General features: G+C 42.7%; 2 protein-coding genes across 6 annotated transcripts in view; both read right to left on the bottom strand.

The window, feature by feature from the left end:
• Positions 1-266: 266 nt before the first annotated feature.
• On the bottom strand, positions 267-5,603 carry LOC110975974 (uncharacterized). 2 transcript variants are annotated; one of them, XM_087139918.1, is made up of 3 exons: positions 3,193-5,603; positions 2,663-2,762; positions 267-1,881 (listed from the first exon to the last, which is right to left on the bottom strand). In XM_087139918.1, exon 1 carries the CDS (start codon positions 5,265-5,267, stop codon positions 4,281-4,283), a length of 987 nt encoding a protein of 328 aa, XP_086996044.1. In that variant the 5' UTR covers positions 5,268-5,603; the 3' UTR covers positions 267-1,881; positions 2,663-2,762; positions 3,193-4,280. The 2 variants fall into 2 exon arrangements, with proteins under 2 accessions (XP_086996044.1, XP_022084555.2); XM_022228863.2 differs by having other exon boundaries at positions 267-2,762.
• Positions 5,604-7,484: 1,881 nt separating this feature from the next.
• Positions 7,485-21,965, bottom strand: part of cul1 (cullin 1) — a 30,963-nt gene continuing 16,482 nt past the window's right edge. For 3 of the 4 annotated variants that reach the window (XM_087139914.1, XM_087139913.1, XM_087139915.1), the window contains exons 8-20: positions 21,555-21,717; positions 20,653-20,783; positions 19,848-19,955; positions 19,019-19,174; positions 18,523-18,654; positions 16,034-16,228; positions 14,905-15,036; positions 14,710-14,802; positions 14,122-14,167; positions 13,726-13,804; positions 13,010-13,115; positions 12,190-12,303; positions 7,485-11,416 (exon numbers count right to left, since the gene is read on the bottom strand). In XM_087139914.1, the coding sequence (XP_086996040.1) occupies positions 11,336-11,416; positions 12,190-12,303; positions 13,010-13,115; positions 13,726-13,804; positions 14,122-14,167; positions 14,710-14,802; positions 14,905-15,036; positions 16,034-16,228; positions 18,523-18,654; positions 19,019-19,174; positions 19,848-19,955; positions 20,653-20,783; positions 21,555-21,717 (1,536 nt within the window). In that variant the 3' untranslated portion in view covers positions 7,485-11,335. Of the gene's footprint in view, positions 11,417-12,189; positions 12,304-13,009; positions 13,116-13,725; positions 13,805-14,119; positions 14,168-14,709; positions 14,803-14,904; positions 15,037-16,033; positions 16,229-18,522; positions 18,655-19,018; positions 19,175-19,847; positions 19,956-20,652; positions 20,784-21,554; positions 21,718-21,965 lie in introns of all 4 variants that reach the window. The other variant, XM_022228862.2, reaches the window with a different exon arrangement.

Genomic DNA, 21,965 nt, shown 5'->3' with positions numbered 1-21,965 from the left:
ACAGCACACCGTGATCTACATGTACATTGCACTGTAATCTGCTCGGCAAGTTCTCGTGCATTAATTCATCACTCTTGTAAAATATCGAATGTGCTCTGCGCTTACAAAATCAAGTCATATGCAAGTACATTTACAGGAAAAAATTGGACCCCTAATTTACAGAATGATCAAACAGTCCTAACACATCCAACAGTCCTGGAGCCGAAAATTTCAATGATTTTACATGCATGTAGTAAAACTTCATAACGAATACAGCAAACCAAAGATTTTCTTCATATCAATACATGTGTACTCTGTTTTATTCAAACATATAGCTTTGACATATTTACAAGTATATACAAGATTTCTTTTTAACGAGTTCCATTGTTCTGACAAAGAAACAAACTTTTTACCAACATATATTTCGAACCATTAGTGTTTCACGTGAACAGCGTATTGTGTACTCTGGAGCAAATTATTCAGAATACTTCCAAAATGTCATCACCACGCAAGAAATAGCCACGATTTGGATTTTTCAAGTACATGCACAACTGTGTTAGCAAACACATGTACAGTACTTCTAATGCAGTCAGTTTGCCCAGTGAAGATCTTATTCATTAGGAAATTGACCCATCTGTTTAGCATTTGAAGAGGCGTCCATGTCCCCACTGGATAAAACTCTGATCATACTCCCCGTATCAAGTTAACAGCATGGAGACTTGGAAGGAGTGACTGAAATCTAAAGTGGACTAAAAAAATTCACCTTTCCTGAAGCACAATTAACTAGCTTAATTAAATCAAGAATACTTTTTGTGGGCTGTGGTAACTTTAACCGCAGAACAGTTGGAGTATCTCTCTTGCAAAGCAAGAGAGTCCACGCAACATCGGCAAAGCCATCAGCCATTTTTATTTCTCCCCAAAGCAGACAAATGGGTCAATTTGGAGTCACGTCAGAGGAGTTCAGGGATGATACTCTGGCTTGGGAGGGAATAGAAAGAAATTTTGAGTTCAACTTGGTAGTCATCAAATGCATACATGTGTGTACTTGGGGGAATGTATAAACACTACATCCTGACTGATTAAAGTAGGTCATATTATTAAACCTCCATATTGATAATCAAATGAAACTCATTCCTCGGCAAGGGCTGAGAGGTAAATGAAAAGAAATGCCCTACATGAGGGCTTTCAGCTGTTCCTTGAATATACATGTGGTGTGATTGAGGTGCATGTACACTGTACATGTATGCACCTGGACTGTTCGGATCCCAGATTTCAACCTCATAGAAGCACCCAAATTCAACTGGCACTGAGGGTGCCTGGCATGTTTGGTTCCCCGACTCTCGACCTTCTTGATATACTTGTTTTCAGACTCGCAACCCCGCACTGACCTCTTTCCCAAGAGCATGAACATACATGGATTGGATTTTCAAGATTATTTGTATCTCTTACAGAAACATTCCCAATGGCATTGGATAACATGATCTGTAATATTTGGCAAACATTTTGGAAAAGATTAAATTTGTTTCACTGCAATGAATTGTTACATTTGTCCAAGTGTTATACATGCATGCCATATGATGAAAACCAAGTCACACAAACGATTCCTTCCAATGTGCGCAATCTGCACAAATATTTTTTGGGTGGTTAATTTCAGTTCAAAGCATATTTTTCATCAGGCAGAAGTAAATCCAAAAAGATTCAGGATTCTGTCAATTTCACTGCGTAAGAGCAGTCAGATACATGAACATCCACATTCTGTTTAGAATGTGAATGTGGCAACAACCACAAAGCTATCAGTATCATCCCTGACTTTCTCCTAATGGTTCCAATCTTCGGCTGGAGCAAACAAATCAGTCAAACCTCCACCTGAAAAATCCTGTCAAGTGCTGCATCCACTGCTATCTGTCAAAGAAGCAAAAGGATATGTTAAATATCACCCCTACCCCAACCCCATTCACCTGCGGATCGCACCTCAACGAAAGAGTGCAAGCCCCCATTATGCTTGGCTCTCAAAGGCAAGTCAGTGAAAGCTCTCGTCCAGCTATTCAGTGCTGTGAAACTTGGCAGACTATTTTGAACCAATACTCTGAATAATTTGCTCCAATCAATCCAATGTCACTGTGGTAGACAAATACATGCACAATGCAAATGGTAGGGGATCTGGTAAAGAAAGGCACTTGTTAAATTGTGTGGACAGACATTAGATATCATGGAACTTCAGCGCTGGTGTTTGGTCATGAAACCAAACCTTGAAATACATCAACCTTTCCCCATAAATCCCCGACCATTCACAGTTCAGTACAAATCATGCACAATAAGAGTTGATATTTTCTTAAAAAGCTTTACAGCTTTGAACTGAACAAAGATACAAGTTTCAGGCGTCACTTTACCTCTCATCAATAGGTTGGGTATGCTTTACACAAAATAAAGGCCAAATTAAGACGTCATGAGCTACTGAAGCATTATGTCGAGTTGTTTCAAACTGCAGTCATCGATCGTGTCCACAAATAACAAATTCAGCCACGTTTGAATTTTGCATTTTTGAAATTTTTTTTAACCGAAACTTGCCATCTGTTCACATACATTCAGTTCAAATCGAAGCCGTTTCATACACGTACATGCCCCTCCCCCAAAAAACATCAAACTACATCACATTTTATACATTACCTTTACATAATACTACCTTTTGTCTTAGAGAGAGATGTAATGGTAAGGTATCCCAGGAAGATACACCCGTATCTGCCATCTCTTTAAAGCAAGACAGTCTCTGGCTGAAGTTCCAGCTTCACGAGCATGGAAAAAATAAATGGGCCGTCAATAGAAATTGCTCCATCTTTTGTTTAATTTCTACGGATTGGTCTTTTAAAGAATGTGCCCCCCACATAAAAACTTTTAAGAATGAATCCAAACTCTCCATGTGGTTACTGGAATGTAAGATATATGTACATAAAGTGTGATTTAAAGTTTTTTCTGAAGTACATGTATTATCTGGCGCAAATCATAATGTTGCTTAAGTATTCTTTATGGTAATATTCTCAATACACTATATTCAGAAGTTTTGTTAAGCTGTACTTTACAGCGAACAGTTTCATTTTTATTTCACAAACTTATATTTTCAGTACCATTTTGGAAAGACAAACATGTTAAAAAATGTGTTTTTATAAAGGAAATCTGTCTTTTTTCGTGCTGAAAATCTGACGAACTGATGCTTACCAAAGATTTGGTTAAGTTGGCAAAAGGTGCAGGCCAACATAAGCATGATCTCACAAGCCATCAACCAAAAGGTTGACGCTTTCCTGTAAACAAAAGACAATGACCTAAATGTGTTAGATTAATATGTACACAGATGCATGCACTGCAGACAATGCAAACCTGGGATTCACTGCCAGTTCTATGCTATGATGATTGTGGTAGCTTGTAGATCAAAATGCACGAGCAAGAAGTAAAATTATCAAGAAAGCGCAATTGGCTCAACTCACCAACTGTTAATCTTGCCCACTGGCCAGGTTTCATTTACACCTTTGACTTTGAGGATAATCAAACCCACACTCCTTTTGATGTGTGTGAAAATAGCCGGTTGACAACGAACTGTAACTGCCCATGACGAATGCTGTGGGTAGAACTTTGAAGCTTTTGGAAATTTCGCATTTTTCTTCTTGTTCTCTTTGAAACAGCTTAAAATAAATTCAGTTACTGTACATGAAATTAAGACTTAAAAGATTTCTTGAAATTCAATTTGACAATAACTCGGACCACAATTAACGTAATTTGAAACGAAGCTTATCAGTTGTGATGTCAAACTTTCCACATATTTTCAACTTTTTTTCAAGTTTCCATTTAAGAAAATGCAACTTTAAATTCCAACTGGAAAGAACAAGTGTGTTCCACCAATTTTTCCTGTTAAAGTGGAAAGAGAATGCGGATACCGGGCCAGGTTTTTTTGTACATAGCTTTGTCACAAAACACTCAAAAATTCCAATACAGTACATTTACAGTACTAAACAAGTTTCAAATTGGATAAACAGAGTGTCACTGGCCCAGTACTGCTCCACATGGTTTTCAGATCTGCTGAATGCTGACATCACTTAATGGTCTTCACTTAAACTCCCTCAGATCTCAAATGCGCAAGTTGCGAAGGGGACACACACTGCATCTGGACGTCGTCACCCACTACACCTGCATGTTCAGCTGTTTCATCTGGATCTTGCAGCTGAAAAGGGAGCTGATCATACTTACATTTGTACACTGTTATTTACATAAGTGTACAGGTACTTTGTCTGTCTGGAACCGGCAGACCGAGTTCAAGGTTGATCTTGCCTGGCACAACTGGCACACAACTTCAGGGAAGCTTCCTCTCCGTTCACATGAAGACAAACTCCCCCACTGCTTGACGAGAAGGCTTCTTGCTGGCTTTTGTCACTACTGACGCTGCCATTGCCAAGACGGACCTCACTCTGGTTCATCTTCTTCAGCAGCTCAGCGAGGGCGCTCTGGTTAAACAGCACTTTACGCAGATACTGGACTTCCCCTTCCAAAGCGCTGATTTTCTTCTTCGCCTCGGCAGACTCTTTTATCAGCTGACAGTTCTCCTTGGAGAGCTGCGAGTTCATCTCTTCTAGACTGTGGAGGTACATCTTTTTCTTCTGCCGATTCTCACGAGCCGCGATGGCATTTTTACTGTTGTTTCTGTTCTTGGTTTTACACCACGGCCCGCTCTGGTTGCTGACTCCCCTGAAACTAGTGCTGGTGGTGCTGCGAAGGGCTGTCTGCCTTCTCGACCTGGTCAACTCTCTAGCCACAGCTGCACCGTCTTCGTGGTGTTCACCTTCTTCCTGATTTATACCAGAGTCCTGCAGGAGGTACTCCAACAAGTCTTGATCTGTCTCCTCATGCTCGTCCATTTCTGATTGACGTGGAGAGCTGTACGGTTCAGACCCAGACAGGGATGCCGTCATTGACATTGGGGAAGGGCTGCGGAAAGCTTCTTCCCTTGTTGCTTTTGAAGTGGTGCTAGTGTCACTTGTCAAGTCAACAAACGAGTCGAAAGCACCACCTTCAAAATCAAGATTCAACAAATTCTCACCATTATTACTATTACGCCTGTCAGCACAGCAGGAGTTTAGGCTTGCGAGAGTAATTGTGTTGAAATCAGCTTGAGAAGAGGACGTCTCTAACGTTACAACAGCCGATTCAATGCCAAGATTATCCTCAATTTGACTGTTATCTAATTCATCAAACCCAGCAGAGAAAGGCCACTCTTCATCCAAAAATGACTGCACTGGCTCCATCTCCTCTGTGACTGTTATTTTAATAGGCCTAAGTATATTATTAGCCAGACACTGACGTCTCGACCATGTAGGCCCTATCTTACAACAGTTGGTCCAGAACTTGGGCCCAGTTCGCTGTTCCAAAAACAACACAGTTCGTCTCCTCGATACTGGCCAAATTATACGACAATTGGCAGAGATAATTTCAAAGACTGACAAGAAAACGACAGTGCGTGCAATTTTATATATCTTACCAAACCCTCAGCAAAAAGGCGGCAAATTTCCTTGAGAAGTGTACGAGCAGCCACACGGACGACGAAAACTGGAAGTCTGATGCATGTGCGTGCGTGCGTACAGAATGCAACTGCTGTACTTCCCTACTCAACAGGGATTGGTCAATGTCGATCACATGGTAGTTTTGTCGAAAAATCATTGGATACTATTTTCTAAGATTGACGTCATGCTAAAACGTCGACAAAACGTTTCAAGCCATCGCCAACGGATTGTTTTGGCAATGATGCTATTTACAGGGTGGAAACTTCACTGCAGAATTTGGCAATAAAATAGCGCGTCTCCACTGCTACTGAAAAATGATATAAAAACATGAACTTATACGCCGACATCCTCAGTGCTCATGTAAATGTGAAGTGCAGTGTAAAATTATTCAGGAAAATGGAAATACATGTAGACTCACTAGGCTGCAGGATTTGGGGCGCGGAAGGATATTTCCCGACGGTGATTGTTATCTGTTTGTTATTAAAATTAACAGAAAAAAATCACCGTTGGGAAGTTGCGAAACTGCTGCTGTCAGCAATTTTCCTTATCCATTGTAGCCAGAGTGCCATGATATAAAAAAAGTCCACAGGAGATAATCGTGGCTGGTCAGATCCTACACACTGTATTTGCTGAACGCGAAAAGTGCTCACACACTGAATGCTCTCTCAGCCACTGAAACGGGATCAATATACCATTTTAAAAAAGTGAAGCTGCAATGAATTTTTCTCAGACACAATTCTTCAACTTCGTTCTTTTCTGCAATGAATACAACTCTTTAACAATCCTCTTTGGTTGAATGATTTGAAAATTGCACTTTTTTAAAACAATTTAAATTATCCATGCTTTCCAGGGCAACTGAGGGCGCTGTTGCTGTGAACAATGACTTATCTAAGGAAGACAGTTTTTCTATTCAAAATGTGAACCCAGAAGTTACTCACTGAAACCGTTGGAGAAAGGGAATGATGCTTGCTACTTATTGTTATCAAAACATAATGAATCAGGAAAGAAGAGAAAAATCGAGTTCAGCAAAATCTACAAAAATGCAGAACTTTTTTGTGAACAAACCACATTGGGGTTTTCTTCCTGGGATGACATCAAAGTTTGCTCATGAATTTGGAAATATTCAATAGCGTAAAAACCTAAAAGGTAGTAAAATACCCTCTGAAATAGTAAAGGAAAAGTTGAAAATAAGGTTAACTAATAATCGTAAAGGTGCATAGTAAGGTTTGTTTTAAAACAAACTGATTGCAGCAACCATGGGCGGAAATCTCCCCTCGATATCGGGGGGGGGTTGACATCAATTTACACTTTTTTGTGCACACCGTGTTTGTTTTATTCCATTTATAAAAACTCAAAAGGGAAAACCCTCGATCCATCGATTTCTTTAGTACTTTGTTTTGCTTAAAACATGGAGGGGGCATTCGTCATTGTCTCCCCCAATACCAAATTCATGGGAGGGGGCCTTGCCCCGTCCCCCCGCCCCCCGGATTTCCGCCCAAGGCAGCAACCTTTAACCATGCATTAACTGCCCAGTGTTTGTTATAGTCTGACCATTTTATCCCTCTTTTTCGCACTGAGATATCAAACTCGAGCACGCATCGATGTGACAGTCTACCCATACCATGACACGATAGCGGGATATTTGATAGCATAAATAGGTACAATCTTTGAACCAGGTTGTAATCCTCACTCAACAAGCTTTTCTTGCAGATTTCAAATGTGCGACCCTAAAATTAAAAGTAAATCCGGCCTGCAAATGCGAGCCATTTTCCCCAACCAGACAACCAAACAACAAAAACAAAATACACACAAACCCCAAACAACCCAACAAACAAACAAACAAACACCCCAACAAACAAACAAACAAATAACCCAACACCCCAACAAGCAAACTCCAATCTGGCCTCCGATCAGCAACATTTTGATGGCTTTATGGAGAAAAAGGCAGCTTTTGACAGAGCATCAAGTTTGTAACTTCCATTCAAAATTTTAATACAGACTGTGCGATATGACTGCAGAATTTACAATTCCACACATCTACATGACACATATTAATAAGAATTATTACAATCGTAACTAATATCAACAAAAACACCTGTCAAAAATAAGGGAAAAAACGAAAAATGCATTCTCAGGTCAAAATCAAATTAAATACCGTTCTTTATAATCCAATGCCCGTACTTCTGCTACAAACGCTGCCTGTAATCCAACTTCTCAAATCACCCAGTATAAAATATGGCTTTGCTCAATTAACTCAGAATTCACATGTTAAGGTGCAACCATGCTAGAGATTTCCCCTAGGAAAAGATGGTCGAAAATTTTAAGACACGTTGAGGGCACAAGTCCGAATTTAGCGAGACTTTAATAAATCCAAATGTCGTCAAACGACCAATAGAGCGCTTGTCAGCGTTCTCAAGGGGCGTCACCTAGTAGCTTTGGTCATACTTTCTGCTTTTCGGGGTGCAGTGGGGATATGTTCTTCATTTTGATTAGGAATGGGTATATCCCAGGTTCCCGTCACGGAGAGGGAGCAGGTAGGCCAACAGTTCTAGGGGCTGGCAACGGATGGGGGTCTTGGCATTAAGGAAAGGGATATATACTTCCCTCCCCATTCTCCCGCCAGACCAGTGATATATTTTTGGGGGGCTAGCGACATAATCCCAAAGGCTAATTACTGGTAAATGTTCAGATTTTGTATCACGGCAAAGCCATCCCACCCATAATTTCAATTGCAGCCAATAGAAATAAAACCTCATTTTCCCCTGGCAAAAATGTGGCTACTTCAGCATACGTTAGCCTGAAGGGGAGTGGGCAAAGGTGTCCAAAAAAAATGCAGCAAAAAGGGAGTGCTTTGAGGCTAGCAGTTACTTTTGAATTGTGGGGGGTATCGCAAGTTTTCACTTGGTTCATTTTCAACCGAGAGGGACATTACAAATCAATTATCCCATTCTAACCACCTTCAGAATTTGCTGATTAATTACTTAGCCACACGTAATGTTTAAGTCTGCATTTTTCGCAAGTTGCCTATCTACTGAGTGGTAATACTGGAAGCAGCGATTGATTGAAACTGGCAAAGGAATCGTTCAGCGTTGTACGGCCACATGTTTCGATTTTGTTTGCACTGTTTGGTATGTCAGTAGGAAAAGTTTTGTCTACTGTGAAAAACCTTCTTATTTATAATATATACAGAATCAGGAATACCATCTGAGACTAGCAGCTTACGTTGACATGTGCCAATTCTGAAGATAGGATGTACACATACTTTTATATACAGGTTTTGTTTGGTTATCTTTGAATGCAACGCTGAATAGTATGCTATCTTTTGCCCAACGATGTAACTTTTTTATACAATGACGTAAGAAATAGCACCAGCGAATAAATCAAACCACAACAGTGAAATTTATGAAGTGAAATTTTGCAATGATACCTGGCCTTGCATTGGACAGGGGTGTAGGTGAATGCTATGGTCGAAAACAGGAGTCTAATCGAAGGCTTTGACAGATCACAAGATACACTACTTGCAGTGAATGGTCAGTCACATTGCACCTGTAATTGGTCAGTCCCCATGGATACATTAAGTGCAAAAGTTTCAGGGGGAAAAAATCCAGCCCTAGCATTCCATTTGAGTTGTTCCTGGGAAAACTTGAAAAAATTATCTTGCTCTCTATTGCGAAAATGATAGACTGTCTGCAAGGAATAACCGGCCAATCTTTTGATATCGTCTTCATAATCAGTTAGACATTCACCTTCCCGAACAAGAGACACTTGGCTTCACAGCAATGCTAAATGAAACAAACAATTCCCTGTAGAGTTTCAGAGGTAAATGATATTTGCATAAGGCACAAGCGAAACCAGTGGTGATATAAAAACTGCCACAACGAGCAAGCTGTCTGAATCAAAACGGTGTATTTCTGAAAAAAAAACAACGGAGGATGGGCTGAAAATTTCACAAGAAATGCCTGAACCAGGTCACCGGTGCTTTCCCATCAGACTTGGCTTGGCTGAAAAATGTAGTGTTTGAACTGATACAGCGTAAGTGCGTGTCAAGCAAGAGAATGTTCTGCACAGATCCCTGATGGCCTCTCTACATCACATATCCCACAATCCTTAGCAGTCTGCCACCTTTGATGCAAGCCATGTCCTATTCAGACGCTCTGCGGACATCGTTGTGGATTATGACATTACCAAACTAAACAGGAAGGAGCCACGGCCGTTAGGTGGCAGGTCAGAGAGGCATAAGGGATATGTATGATGCCGCAGCCAAGGATCCATTACGTACGTGTACCACTGTGACCTGATCTCCCGAACCCTGCAATGACGTGACTTGTTTTTATGGGGTTTAAGCAAGTCTGAATACTCAACTGATCAACTAGGAGGCCAAAAAATTCACAAAAGATAACTGTAAAGAATGAGAGCGGTTTTCACAAAGGCATGAATGATTCTGCTAGCTTGAAGCAGCAGTCAGATAAATGGGCACATGTTTTGGGACACTGGGTGCTAACATGCACCTCGGCTTCCTAACCATAACCCTTCCCTCCCTCTCCGGCCAGTTTGCCTTTTTGGAGGTTCCTCAATCTGTCAAAACAAAATTTCCAAAACATGTTGGCATATCACCAGAAAGTGGCTATGCTAACCGACGCAAGCGGCCTTTCACTTCCGACTGTGCCTTGTCATCAAACTTTACCAAGCAGTTGTTTGTTGCCGCGAGTAGGAGTACATCACAACTGATCACATGTCCAAGAATCGACTTCTTTATTTTGGCTAGCCATGGTACCCTGTAATCCTGGGGAGGAATACATGGAATTGCACAAGGTGGTCCATCCAAACTGGTCAACAGTGGGAAAATTGGCAAAAATTTGGACACAATTTCTTTTTTTCCCTAAACAAAAGGCCTTTTCACACAAAAGCTGTAAAGAATGGCTCTTCTGTTGAGCAGAAGATGGTGTAAGGAGACAGCCATGAAGATGTAACAACAATTAAACAGCCTTGATTCACACTTGAGGCATTTTCATGGTGCAGTACCCAATCATGTGCCAACGGGCTAGATGAAAATTCCTGATGCGTTTAAGCAGGGGGAAAAAATTGCTTGGGTTCCAGAGCCCGTTAGCGGTTCACCGCTCTCCTGCTGGGGATGAACGTGTGGAGTGAAACGAGGCGCACTCGATTTAGCATGCCCCCCTGTGGAATCCCATTACCAAACTTTTGTGTGAACATGCCACTATCCGTGACGGCACATCAATTGTGCTTGGCAATATAGCCCCTAACAGTCCCAAATCCTCTGATTTCAATATGATTTTTACATACACCCTAGGGGGTTTGGGTCAAGATGGACAAACCCTAGGTTTGACTGAACTAGCACCAGCATACTTCTGCAACTGTTCTGATTTTGGGGGGGACAGAGCATAGGTATGCTAGTAATGCCCAAATAATGGCAGATGTAAGAATGTATTCCAAGTGTGTACAGTGACAGTTGAGGGAAAGCTATACCCGATTCTTTCACAGGTCAGGTTTCAAAGTCTACCGAGGGTACTCCAAGCAACCGTACGGATTAAGAGACAAACTAAGGTGGCAACGTTCTCACCAGCCTATTCTGCCGGTTGTGGCTTCAGAGAAGAGGCTCTTTGCCAACAGCAGCCCTAGAAAGGACTCATTCTGCGGTTCGTCCGTAAACGAGAGTCATCTCATTCACAACGGGAGAATGAGAGAACTCCAAGGAGGTGATTGACGGTAGGTTGGACGTCCTGTACCTTTATGGTGGAAGGGTGCAACGCAGGTGTGAGGGTAAGGGGTTAGGGTTGGATTAACTCGGAGAGCTATGCTAGGTAACTGTACATGTCTTTCTCGCCGTCCACTCTTTCCAAGTATTCCTTCTCTATTAGGATGTCGATGCATTTCTGTATCAAGAAACCAGGTAGAGAAATGAAAACCAAGTCAAGTTTGTGTGTTGCCAACATGTTTGCAGGCTCCAGTAACTGTCTTTGAAATACATGTATATCGCTATGCTCATCAGCCTTTGAAAAGAATGACACTAGTTTAAAGGGTGACTAAATATTGAAAGGAATCTCTACAGAAACCGTGAGGTCAGAGTTTAAAGCTACATAACATTCTGGTTAAAGAAGGACCCTTCAGCATAATATTCATTGTGAGCCTGTCATCTGGGGATTATATGTGCTTTGTGCGTACTCAGTCAAAGACTTTGTCAGCATCACCAGCATGTACGAATCAAGAGCAAAAACTCAACACCTCCTTCCTGGACTCCTTACTTAAGATACCACACAGCACTAGTCGCTCAGTGGTGGCACCCACAGGGTGCTGCAAAATGTGAGGTTGCGGTAAGAAGTACTGTAGAAATATTGCTAAAATGGCTCTCCCAAGTCAGTTTGGGCGGGGGGCATTTAGTTGTATTTAGACAGCTGGCTGGAATATCTTGCCTTTCACAAAAGTCAGTGTTTGCTACTCGAAAAGAAAAGGTGAAAGACTGTGTGATATAATTAAAGCTTTGGAATTAGAAGGTCCACCTGCAGGTTACAAATTTATCCAAAAAGAAATCTTTGAGACGCTCCCCTTTTTGTTGTAAGTACGTAGACAAAGAGCAAAGGCCACAAATGGAGCCCTTACTGGTGAAAACTGAATGCAATGGGTCTGCAAGACTCTGGACTGGCCTCACCTTGATGACAGGCACTCTGGGCTTGAACCGACTGGAGAGCTGGTTCAGGACCTCTCCAAGAAGCTGTTGGTGTCTCAAAGCTTTGCGCATCTTCATTATTCTCACAATGGCAGCCTGCGTAAGGAGACAGAACAACAGGAGAAAAACACGACTGGAAGTCTTGCAAACGAACAACCGTGTCATCACAGGCCAATAGAGGGATAAAACATTTTGACTGAGCATCAGTGGGTCAAGATCAGGCCTTATTAAGTTGGTGGGGGGAAATTGCTGAGGCTGCCCACAGACCTGGTTAGAATTCTACTCTCAGGCAACTCAACTATGTTTAGAATTCTCTGAAATTTGACATGCTCTTGAAATGAACGTCAGCTCATCAACCGTTATTTCTAATTTCTCCCCGTGTACATGTAATGGTGTAGTCTAACTCAATGACAAAAGTCCAGATCATTTGCTCCGTGGATACCGAAGGTCAAGGTCTACAAGTTGAGCATAGGTAGGCATGCCACTACATGCGTCCATACCATGCATACTGAGCAATGTTCAGGAATGCTCTTGTGCGTGTACGCGTGATATGCATACAGAGCTATGCATGTGTAAAGCAATCACCACAAATCCGGCAGCGCCTGGACGGAACAAAGTTTCCCCAAGATTTTTTTGGGGGGGAAGTCGACCAAATTAACAGGACTGTGTTCAGGATCAAGAGTCTGTGTGCGTGAACGCCCTCTATTGGTGGCTATGTCGTACAGTGCCATCGCACACAGGCCAGGAACACAGCATGAGGACAGTCCAGGGAGTGGCCTACGTCCGTCAGTGCTCTCCCTACCTGTATGAGTAACTTCCGGTCCTCCTCAATGTGCTTGTGGGTGGATTCCTGCTCTTGTCTCTGCTCTGCTTTCATCGGAACGTTGATGTTGACGCGCAACTTCTTACTGCAATGTGCACATGCCAATTACATTCAAGTTCACCTTTGGTGTTTTTGAATTCCACTTAATCTCAAGCACTCCAGGCAATTATTCAGGTAATAACATTACGTGGTAATTGTGCACAGGTTTTAGAAGTGCCCTCTAGAGTGTTTTCTGCTACCAAACTTGACCAGTGCTCTTGTGGAGTTCTGCACAACGCCATCTGTATGTTACGTCGCACAACGCCATCTGTATGTTATGTCGCACAACGCCATCTGTGTGTTACGTCGCACAACGCCATCTGTATGTTATGTCGCATACTCCATCTGAAGGCCCAGTTGGCCAAGTAAATTATTCTTCTTTGCCCAAGTACTCTTCATTATAGGGTTTTGTTTCATATTTTCAACTGAACAGAAATGTTCTTGTATTGCTTGCCCTTTATCACTTTATCAAAATTAAAGAACCCTTTTTCAATGCAAAATGCATAGTTATATTGATCTCCAGATGAGTAAAATTTTGAGATAGTATCCCGGAAATGTAGCGTATGTTTCAATGAGAATCAGAGAAGGGCTGGATCACGTGATCTGACCGCCACACTTTGATAAACACAATACTATACAACCCCAGGAATGCTTACTTTTTATATCCAGTAAACAGCCTGAGTTCTGATGAAGGTTTGAGGTCCTCTTCACTTTCTTCACATTCCTGTTGAATCAGTGATTGAAAGGACAAAGACAAACTAATCCAGCGACTGGAATGAAGGCCATTACAGTGGGGCCATCCTGCTCGTAAGCAGGTGGTACGCACCTGTTACATCTCTCTTATACCAACAGGGTGTTTCGACTTGGCCAAAATGCATAGACGCACTCAAGTTTACACCTGTGCGTGAGTTTGATGGCCTTGCACTAATGGCGTCTCCTCATATCTGTATATACCCTTTTAAGCCCAGTAACCTGCCGACGAGCTGTCTTTATGTTGTAAAATCTACAGTCTTAACACCAGAAGCAAACAAACCAGTTTTCCATACTTACCAACAGTTTACATTTGACTAGAATCTGAACGACCTGAAGAAGCATGTCCTGTTGACAAATAAAAACGGAAAAAATAGGTTCAGGAAAAAAAGGAAAAACTCACCAGACACCTCACTCAACACACCAGATACATGTAGCAGTGTTGGGTTGATCAAGAAAAAGATATTTCTTCCATCTACTGGTAGTCCACTGCACTGACCCTTTTTTGTCCTGGAGAATCTTTTGATCAAGTTTTAAGACCGAAAACATTTCAGTGGAGTTCCATGACTCTGGAGATTTCCATTAATACGGGCGTTTTTCACAATAGTGTGCCACCCTGAGTTTGCAACGTGTTGGACAATCACAATGCGCAAAATGTGTCGACCCTTTCTGAACATGCACTGCTAGTCGACACGTCATGATGTGTCGACCCATTCAAACGCGCATTGCGTACAGTGACCACCGTGTAGCAATTTCTTGGCAGCGCACTATCGTGAAACACTGCCACCTTCAAGCAAAACCTTACATAACTGAGTGGGCAAAGAGCAGAGATTTGCACAGTGGGGGGGGGACTATCAAGTCCTACTCTCTCAATCTTTGAGGATGCCTACCATTTTAATTTGTGTGTTCTCCTGTAGTTGCTGTATCGTGTACGCATCGGACACGTTGAACTGTAGCAACACGGCCATCTGAAACGTCGACGCCTACACAAGGAGGTCAAGGCGAGAAAGTTTTCTTGAAAGCTCGGAACACATATTTTCACAAGAGTACAGTTATGTAAAGTAAAACTTCCCCAATCAATTTACCTGTAGCGTGTATCTATTCTTGAAACAGTTTGTGACCAGCTCCCCTTTGGACATCTGGAAGACCCACATGAGCTTCCTCCCGCTATGTTGACTTGCATAGAACGTGGTGAATCGCTGAAAGCTACGCTCCAACTGGGTGGGGATAATCAATACATTGTGTCAGTAGCACATTTCGCAATTGGCCGATACCATGAGCCTTTAGACAACAGCTGCGTCTTAGGTCTGCCACATCAACAATAATACAGGATGCGTTCACGCGGTTACTTCTGTTAACACGGGTAGGATGCTTGCGCATTACACTTGGGTACAGGAGTGTACTTCCCCTCCAGCGAGAATATACTCTCGCTGACCCGCAAGTCGTACTCCAGCCATTTGAGTGCTCAGAAGTATACTTGTGCTAACACGAGTGGCTCGCTCAAACACACCCATAGAGGGTCCAATTCCTCGGCAAACTTGTACGCTGAGCAATGTTCATATGGGGACCCATTGCATTGAGTATACGATGCATGACAGTTTTGGGCTGGTATCCTACTTTCCCAAGCAACTATTTTCTGTTTTCACTATGTTTCTTTAATTAGCAGCTTTAAACACATAGGTAGAAGGGCATCTTTAATGGGAACAGGGGCCATTTATCATTGCAACATTGCAAGAATCTCATCAAGATGACCAGCCGGCCTATATAAAAGGCAATGTGAAGGTATCTACCGTTCCCGTGCTTTGTGTTTACTGTCAAGCTTAGTTTGCAATGCAACATGGCATTTGGGTTAGCACAGTGGGCATGGTGACTTTCCTCACCTTTTGCAACTGCAAGCTGGTTTCAAATCAAACCCAAGCCACCAAGGCAGAAACATGTTCAGTGAAATACCTGATTATGAGGGGTTTTCTTGGAAATACTGATCCAGATCGAGAACCAAATAATTTCTTCCACATGTACTGTCTCTAGGATTCTTTGGGCTGTCAAAGTACACTGACAGCACTTTGGAGGATCCTTTAGTGTCATTTCTAGGGAAAATTCAAGTCAATTTTTAAAAATCCAGCAGACAAAAACATGAGTGCTGCTTGTGAGGTTTTAATAACCTAACGAACCTCTCAATACAATACCTCCCCGGCAATACTGAGCCAATCTCACCTCGCTGGGCATGTTGAAGGTGCAGCCCTGCTGGAACGGCCAGGAGCCCGAGCACAGGACCTGGATGCTGAAGTCAATGTCCAGGGGCTCGCTGCTGGACAGGTGTGCCTTAAACTGTTCATTCAGGTCCTTACTGACGCCGATGTCCTGGAACATCCGCTGCAGCTTGGAGGTGTACTCAAAGCCGCAAGCTTGCTGTGGGTCAGACAACAGTTCAGGATTATGAAGGATTTGATCTACAGAAAGCTCATTGTAACAGACTTGTGACCAAAGGGCACGGTACTTAATTCTGATCTAATACAAATCTGACAAATCTGATCTGACACATCTGATACAAAAATATTTGGAAGGGGGAGGGTTATAGGGAACTTCCCTTTGAATAGCACTATAATCATAAATGAAGAGTACCCTTGAAATAGTCAGAGCTTAGCTGCCTCGGAAAAGAGACAGGGATGCAATCCTTACCAAATAAGGAATACACCTACCTTTGAAACCATTAGCCATGTAGTTACACCTGCCCCGACTTAGCACCAGACACGGGGTGTATATACATGTAAGTGTATACAGGGCCAATGAAAAGTGGTCTTTATCAGTTATAATTGAGAACTGCTCTGCTTTTAAAAAATTAACGAATGGGAGATTAACGATTAACGAATGGGAGAACAAAATTAAAACAAATTATTGGCAAAATGGCCCAGCCCCTGAAAGGTATCTCATTAACATAGAAAATTTGCGTATCTGTGACGTACATATGAAAAGACATTGTCGGGCCCTGCTAGCACGTCAATGCTTGTCTTGGGTCGAGTTCGAAAATTCTGTCCATTTTTTTTGGATGAGTTTAGAGATCAGGCTCACCTGATTTGTTGCTGCAGCCTGTGGCAACACCTATAAAGATCGGACAAGCCTGCATAACTTTCCAGTCGAAGCAAAATTTAGATGAATTTGGACATTGAATGTCAGGCTGATTAGAGCCAAATGGTCAGGACTGACAGCGAGCTACAAACTGTGTAGTGCACATTTCTGGCCACAGTGCTATCTTCCGAACACGTATGATTCGTTGGGATTAAGTTAATCAATTGCTGAAGTCAGACACTGCGCCCACGATCTTCGGGAAAATCAAAGAAAGCCAGTGAACAGAGAGGAGTGAACAGAGAGGGTGAGAAATGCTTCCCAATTGGTTTGACAGCTATTCCGCTCAATATACTCGTTTGTAATTTCCCATAAGGTGGTCGTACCGCATATGCACATACTTTAACAGGGCGTATGCATCGTAAATATGTACATGTACATATTTTTACGATCTAACATTCCTCAGGAATGGAAATTGTGCGTGTCCAATGTCCATGTTCCTCTCCGTTCCAGACGTACCAAAAGCGTGCCTGACTATAATTGTGGGTTCTCCAATGTACGTCACACATAAGGCCATCATTTATCAGGATTAAAACATTCATTTGAGGGGTCAGTCAAATTTAAGCGGCTTTGCAAAAAGGTTGAACCGCGGTTTGTCCGAAGTCACCGCGGTTTGTCCAATCCTTAGTTACAAGCCGACGACCGCGGTGTCCTGCTCACTTTACATATCAGTGCAACTGACTAACAAAGCCCCTATTGTTATTTAAATACGTGCGGACCGCGGTGATCGCGGTCGGCTCCACAGAAGAATTAGCAACTGACTGCGGCCACCGGGGTGACATTCCAAAGCTGTCTAGGTACTTTTCAGGAAGCCGGCATACCGACTCCAATATTTCTCGGGCATTTTTTAAGGGGGAAAAAACGCGCACATTGTATGTCACTGTTTCGCTCCCAAGAACATACTTTTACTCCGGCTGCCTTGTTTGTGTTGTTGGTTTGCAGTTCTGGGAAATGATCTCCATAACGTGTACGTAAAGTTGTATTTTTGGTTGAGACTTGTGAGTGATGAAAAATGCAACCTTAACAAAGGGAATCGTATTCCATTTTTACATCCCGTATTGTGTTACTGGCATACTAGTGAATACTTTAAACAATTAATTAACAGTTTGTCCACGGAGGTCTTCCATGGACCCTATAAGAAGCCATGGCCACTGTGACCACAACCACCGGCTCACCAACAAATAGGAGAAAAAACAGGCTGGTTGGGGAATTTCCTTTAACACACAGGGCACATGCAACAAAGATGGAAACAGAAATTGGGTGTATAGTTTAATGGAAGATGGGTGTGCGTGCAAACGTGTGAAATCTGAACATGCACAGTATTTCCCCACCTATGACGTTGGGACGTCATTGCTGTCTTAAAAGTGCGCCATCTTCTGTTCCTGCATGAAGCAGATATCCTGCACGCACGGTGCTGCAGAGACACGTTCACAGACTGGACAAAAGTGACCAGTCCAGACCAGTAAAAGTAATGTATCCGAGATAAGGTGTTGCGACGGTCCCCACCTAGATTTAACATTTCAGGATAAATGCAGAGCGGAGAGCAAGGAGAGGAGCTTTGGCAGAATTGGTTTGCTTGCCTTGAGTTTGGAGATCATGCTGGCTTCCGCATCATCACTGGCCGAGTTGTGATGCACCAGTCGCTTGGCCAGCATCTTGGAGTAAAACTTCTGAAACACATCCTTGTCATCAATGTATTTGAACACCACCATCTGCGACGGCAAGGAGGAAAGAAGCATATGAAATGTTCTCCAACTTCTCTTACGTACAGCTCAGTTCAACGCAGGGGCCGAGAGGGATAATTAAGAATTTATTGACCAGCAGAAAGAAGCCTGACGAAGTTGGACAAAGCCTGTCTGGGATTGTTTGGCTGTTTCTTTCTGTTCCTAGATTATCCGTTGTCAATTCCGAAATTCAAAGAATGACCCATTTGGCACTTGGGAACAATTGACGGCAATCGAAAATGACAAACGATGCGAATTGATGGGTTCTGGCAGGGCATCTTGTCGATAGCCCCGAGGGTCAAGGATAATGGGCGTAATCGGATGACACTCGGTGGAATAGTGGAGTACTCACCACTTGGTTGAGAGTGTCTTCAAGCTCCGCCTCTTCGGGGTTCTTGGAGCTCTTCTTGAGAAGTGAGTCGCAGTACTTGGCCAGCAGCTCGGGGGACTTGCTGGAGGAGTTGGCCATCTTAGTCACGGCGTTGCTGTTAATGAACCGCCCACAGGCCTGGAATGAGACAACAGACGTAAAATAATTACCAAAGCTACAGTCCTTGAAGCTTGAATGTTTTTTGGACTGATTCATCATTTCCTTCTTGTTGACAGCTTTGATTAACTGAATGGCTTCAGATTTCCTTAATGCTGATAAAAAATCAGAAGGAACTATTTTTGGCAATGTATACCATCTTCTTCTAACATTGAACCGAATGGGTCTGTCAAAGTTTATTTTTGACAAGGTTTTAGCATGGAATGCTTAAGATTTGGGGTTTAAGGAATTTGGGTCATTCTTGGTGTGTCCTGAAAGGCAACCTCTATTTTCACAGAGCTGTTTTTGATTAATCAATTAGATAAATCAAATATAGTCAAGACACTAATTGACTCATCAGGTACACAGATTACACTTGTGGGCCAACAAAGCCAAACGATTCATGTATTAAAGTAAAGAATTGATGCTAAAAAAGGGAAGGGTTATTATTAATCCTGCAGTGGCTCTCTGTTCCTAGTTTCTCGAAACCTCAAACATGTGAGAACACAGCACGGCCTGAACAATCCTGAACACCTGAAATCGCTCGTGGTGTCAATCAACAGAGTTGACGCTCCACAGTTTTGCCACTACCGCATTGTGCACGCATTCATAATAAAATGAACTGTGTAAGATTCCACTTTTGCAGTATTCTCACCTTATCGAGGGCGGCTACAAAGCCAGAGTCGTTGGTGAACGACGTCAACACTAAGGCATTGTATTTCCTGTGCACATCAAGAATTGTCTGCACATACATTTTGGGGTCCTGCAACACGAGAGAAACCAATTAATCCCAATTAGAAACTTGAGTTCATTTTTTACATTTGACATGAATTGGGCATGAGAAATGCAAATTCTGTTCAATAACGGGAAATTTTGCTCTGCTTTTACAACCTGGGTAACAAAGCAACGACTCTTGCCACCTGGCCCACACTTCAGGCCATACAGACAATTTGCTACGGAAGCACGAAATCCTTGACAAGCGTGATCTCCATAACAAGTGTGCTCTCCATGAGCAGCCCGTGGGCGCTTGAGGGCTCCGCACACACTCAACCTCCAGGGACTAGTTCCAGCCTCTGTGTACGTTATGAACTTTAATCACGGGGGAATCACTCAAGCGTGGGGATTAAATATAAATGTCATACATCCGTTGTTATGAACGTAGGGAATCTCTGCGGAAGTTTACTCATCAGCCAGCGCTAAGTGGTTCAGGTCTCAAATCAGACATGCCTAAATGGATTTGTCACCTGTTTAGATGGGCTTGGGTAGAGGAAAAAAACAAGTTGAGCAATTGCACATTTGGCTGCAAAGGTTAAGTACACAAGGGAAACTTACCAATCACATCTCGTTCCAATCGATCGTATCATCATATCAAGATGTGACTAGCTTAATTCTTACAGGAAATGGTCCACTGCTGTGACCATGGTCTAGAGGGTAACGGCTACTTGGTCCTGAGGACTCACCGATAATGCAGCGTCGCCGCATTTTTCAATGGCTGAGAGGCCTTGGTTGTAGATATGCTGCTCTAGTAGTGTCATCAGCTCATTCAGACCATTGGGGACACGGGACACCAGACTGTACATTCTCGCTAGGTCTGCAAGTCCAGAAAAAAAAAAACAGAGAGAACAAAGACATTAAGTATGGCTGAGCCCCGATATGCCAAAAAAACTTAGCTGTTGTGAGAAATGAACCCAAAAGTGGAGGATTTCCACTGTCGTGTTCTTCATATGAAACTTTATGACAATGGCCCTATGGACTAACACAGGAAAGTGGACACTGATCTTGGCTGGGTAGCAACTACCTCATGGTTTCACATCTACACAGCATGTCCATGTGCACCGCATATCTTTGTCTTCATAAACAGAAATCAGTAAGAAGTCGTTATGCCCATCGGGAATGACACCGAAGTGTTTACAGGTAAATTTTCAAACTTTACAAAGGAGGGCACTCTTCAGCTTTGGTAGCCAGCATGTAAGTTGCATACCAGTAAAAACCAAACAAAACCAAAAAATGGTTATCACGTGAGGATATACCGCGCACTAACAACCCTCCTTTGTTTAAGGAATGCCTCAAAAATGTTGCAACGTTGCTGTTCCCACTGGAATGCTCCTTTGTGGAAGACTGTGTACAATGTATTTCTGAGCATGCCAGACGAGTTACCATGCACACACTGCTCTAAGACAGAACAGTGGGTGTCCCAATGGCAACAAGCAACGCTCTGCTTGAAAGGTTCGTTGGCTTTCGTCTTTAGAGACATTCCCTTATGTCCTCTAAGCTAGATGAATCATTTGTCAAATTGCTTCTCAAACCCAGAAGGGCAGTAGCAGACTGAACCTTATGGGTGAGCGTTCTCAGGAGAACCTACCTTCGTTCTTGTCCGCATCTAGTAGGTTCTGGAACTCAGCATGGAAGATGTCCAGGTGCTTCTCAATTAGGACCCGCTCGCAGCGTTTAGCCAGCTCATCATGGGTGCTCTCATGTAGGTAGACCTGGACTCTCCGTCTTTCCTCCATCAATCGATATTCGGCCTGACGCACAAAGAGGAAGAGACGATTCCCAAGGAAAGGGTGAAGGCTGGTTCATGCTTCAGCCGAAATGAAAGCGAAGGGAATTTGACACCGGGAAACATTTGCAGCGAGATTTGCTTGAGTTGGAAAGTGTTAAACTGTTGAGAAATCACAGCCCGGATATTTGACGTTTGCTTTTGCATTAATTATGAACCGGCCATTGTGTCACAGCTGATGATTTTAGCCATCAAAAAACCATGGCGATGATA

The sequence above is a fragment of the Acanthaster planci genome, linkage group LG08 (genome assembly GCF_054643075.1).
Source record: "Acanthaster planci isolate LZ-2023a linkage group LG08, COTS_SCS, whole genome shotgun sequence".
In the NCBI taxonomy this organism is placed as follows: domain Eukaryota; kingdom Metazoa; phylum Echinodermata; class Asteroidea; order Valvatida; family Acanthasteridae; genus Acanthaster; species Acanthaster planci.
This window is presented reverse-complemented; position numbering and strand designations above follow the sequence as displayed.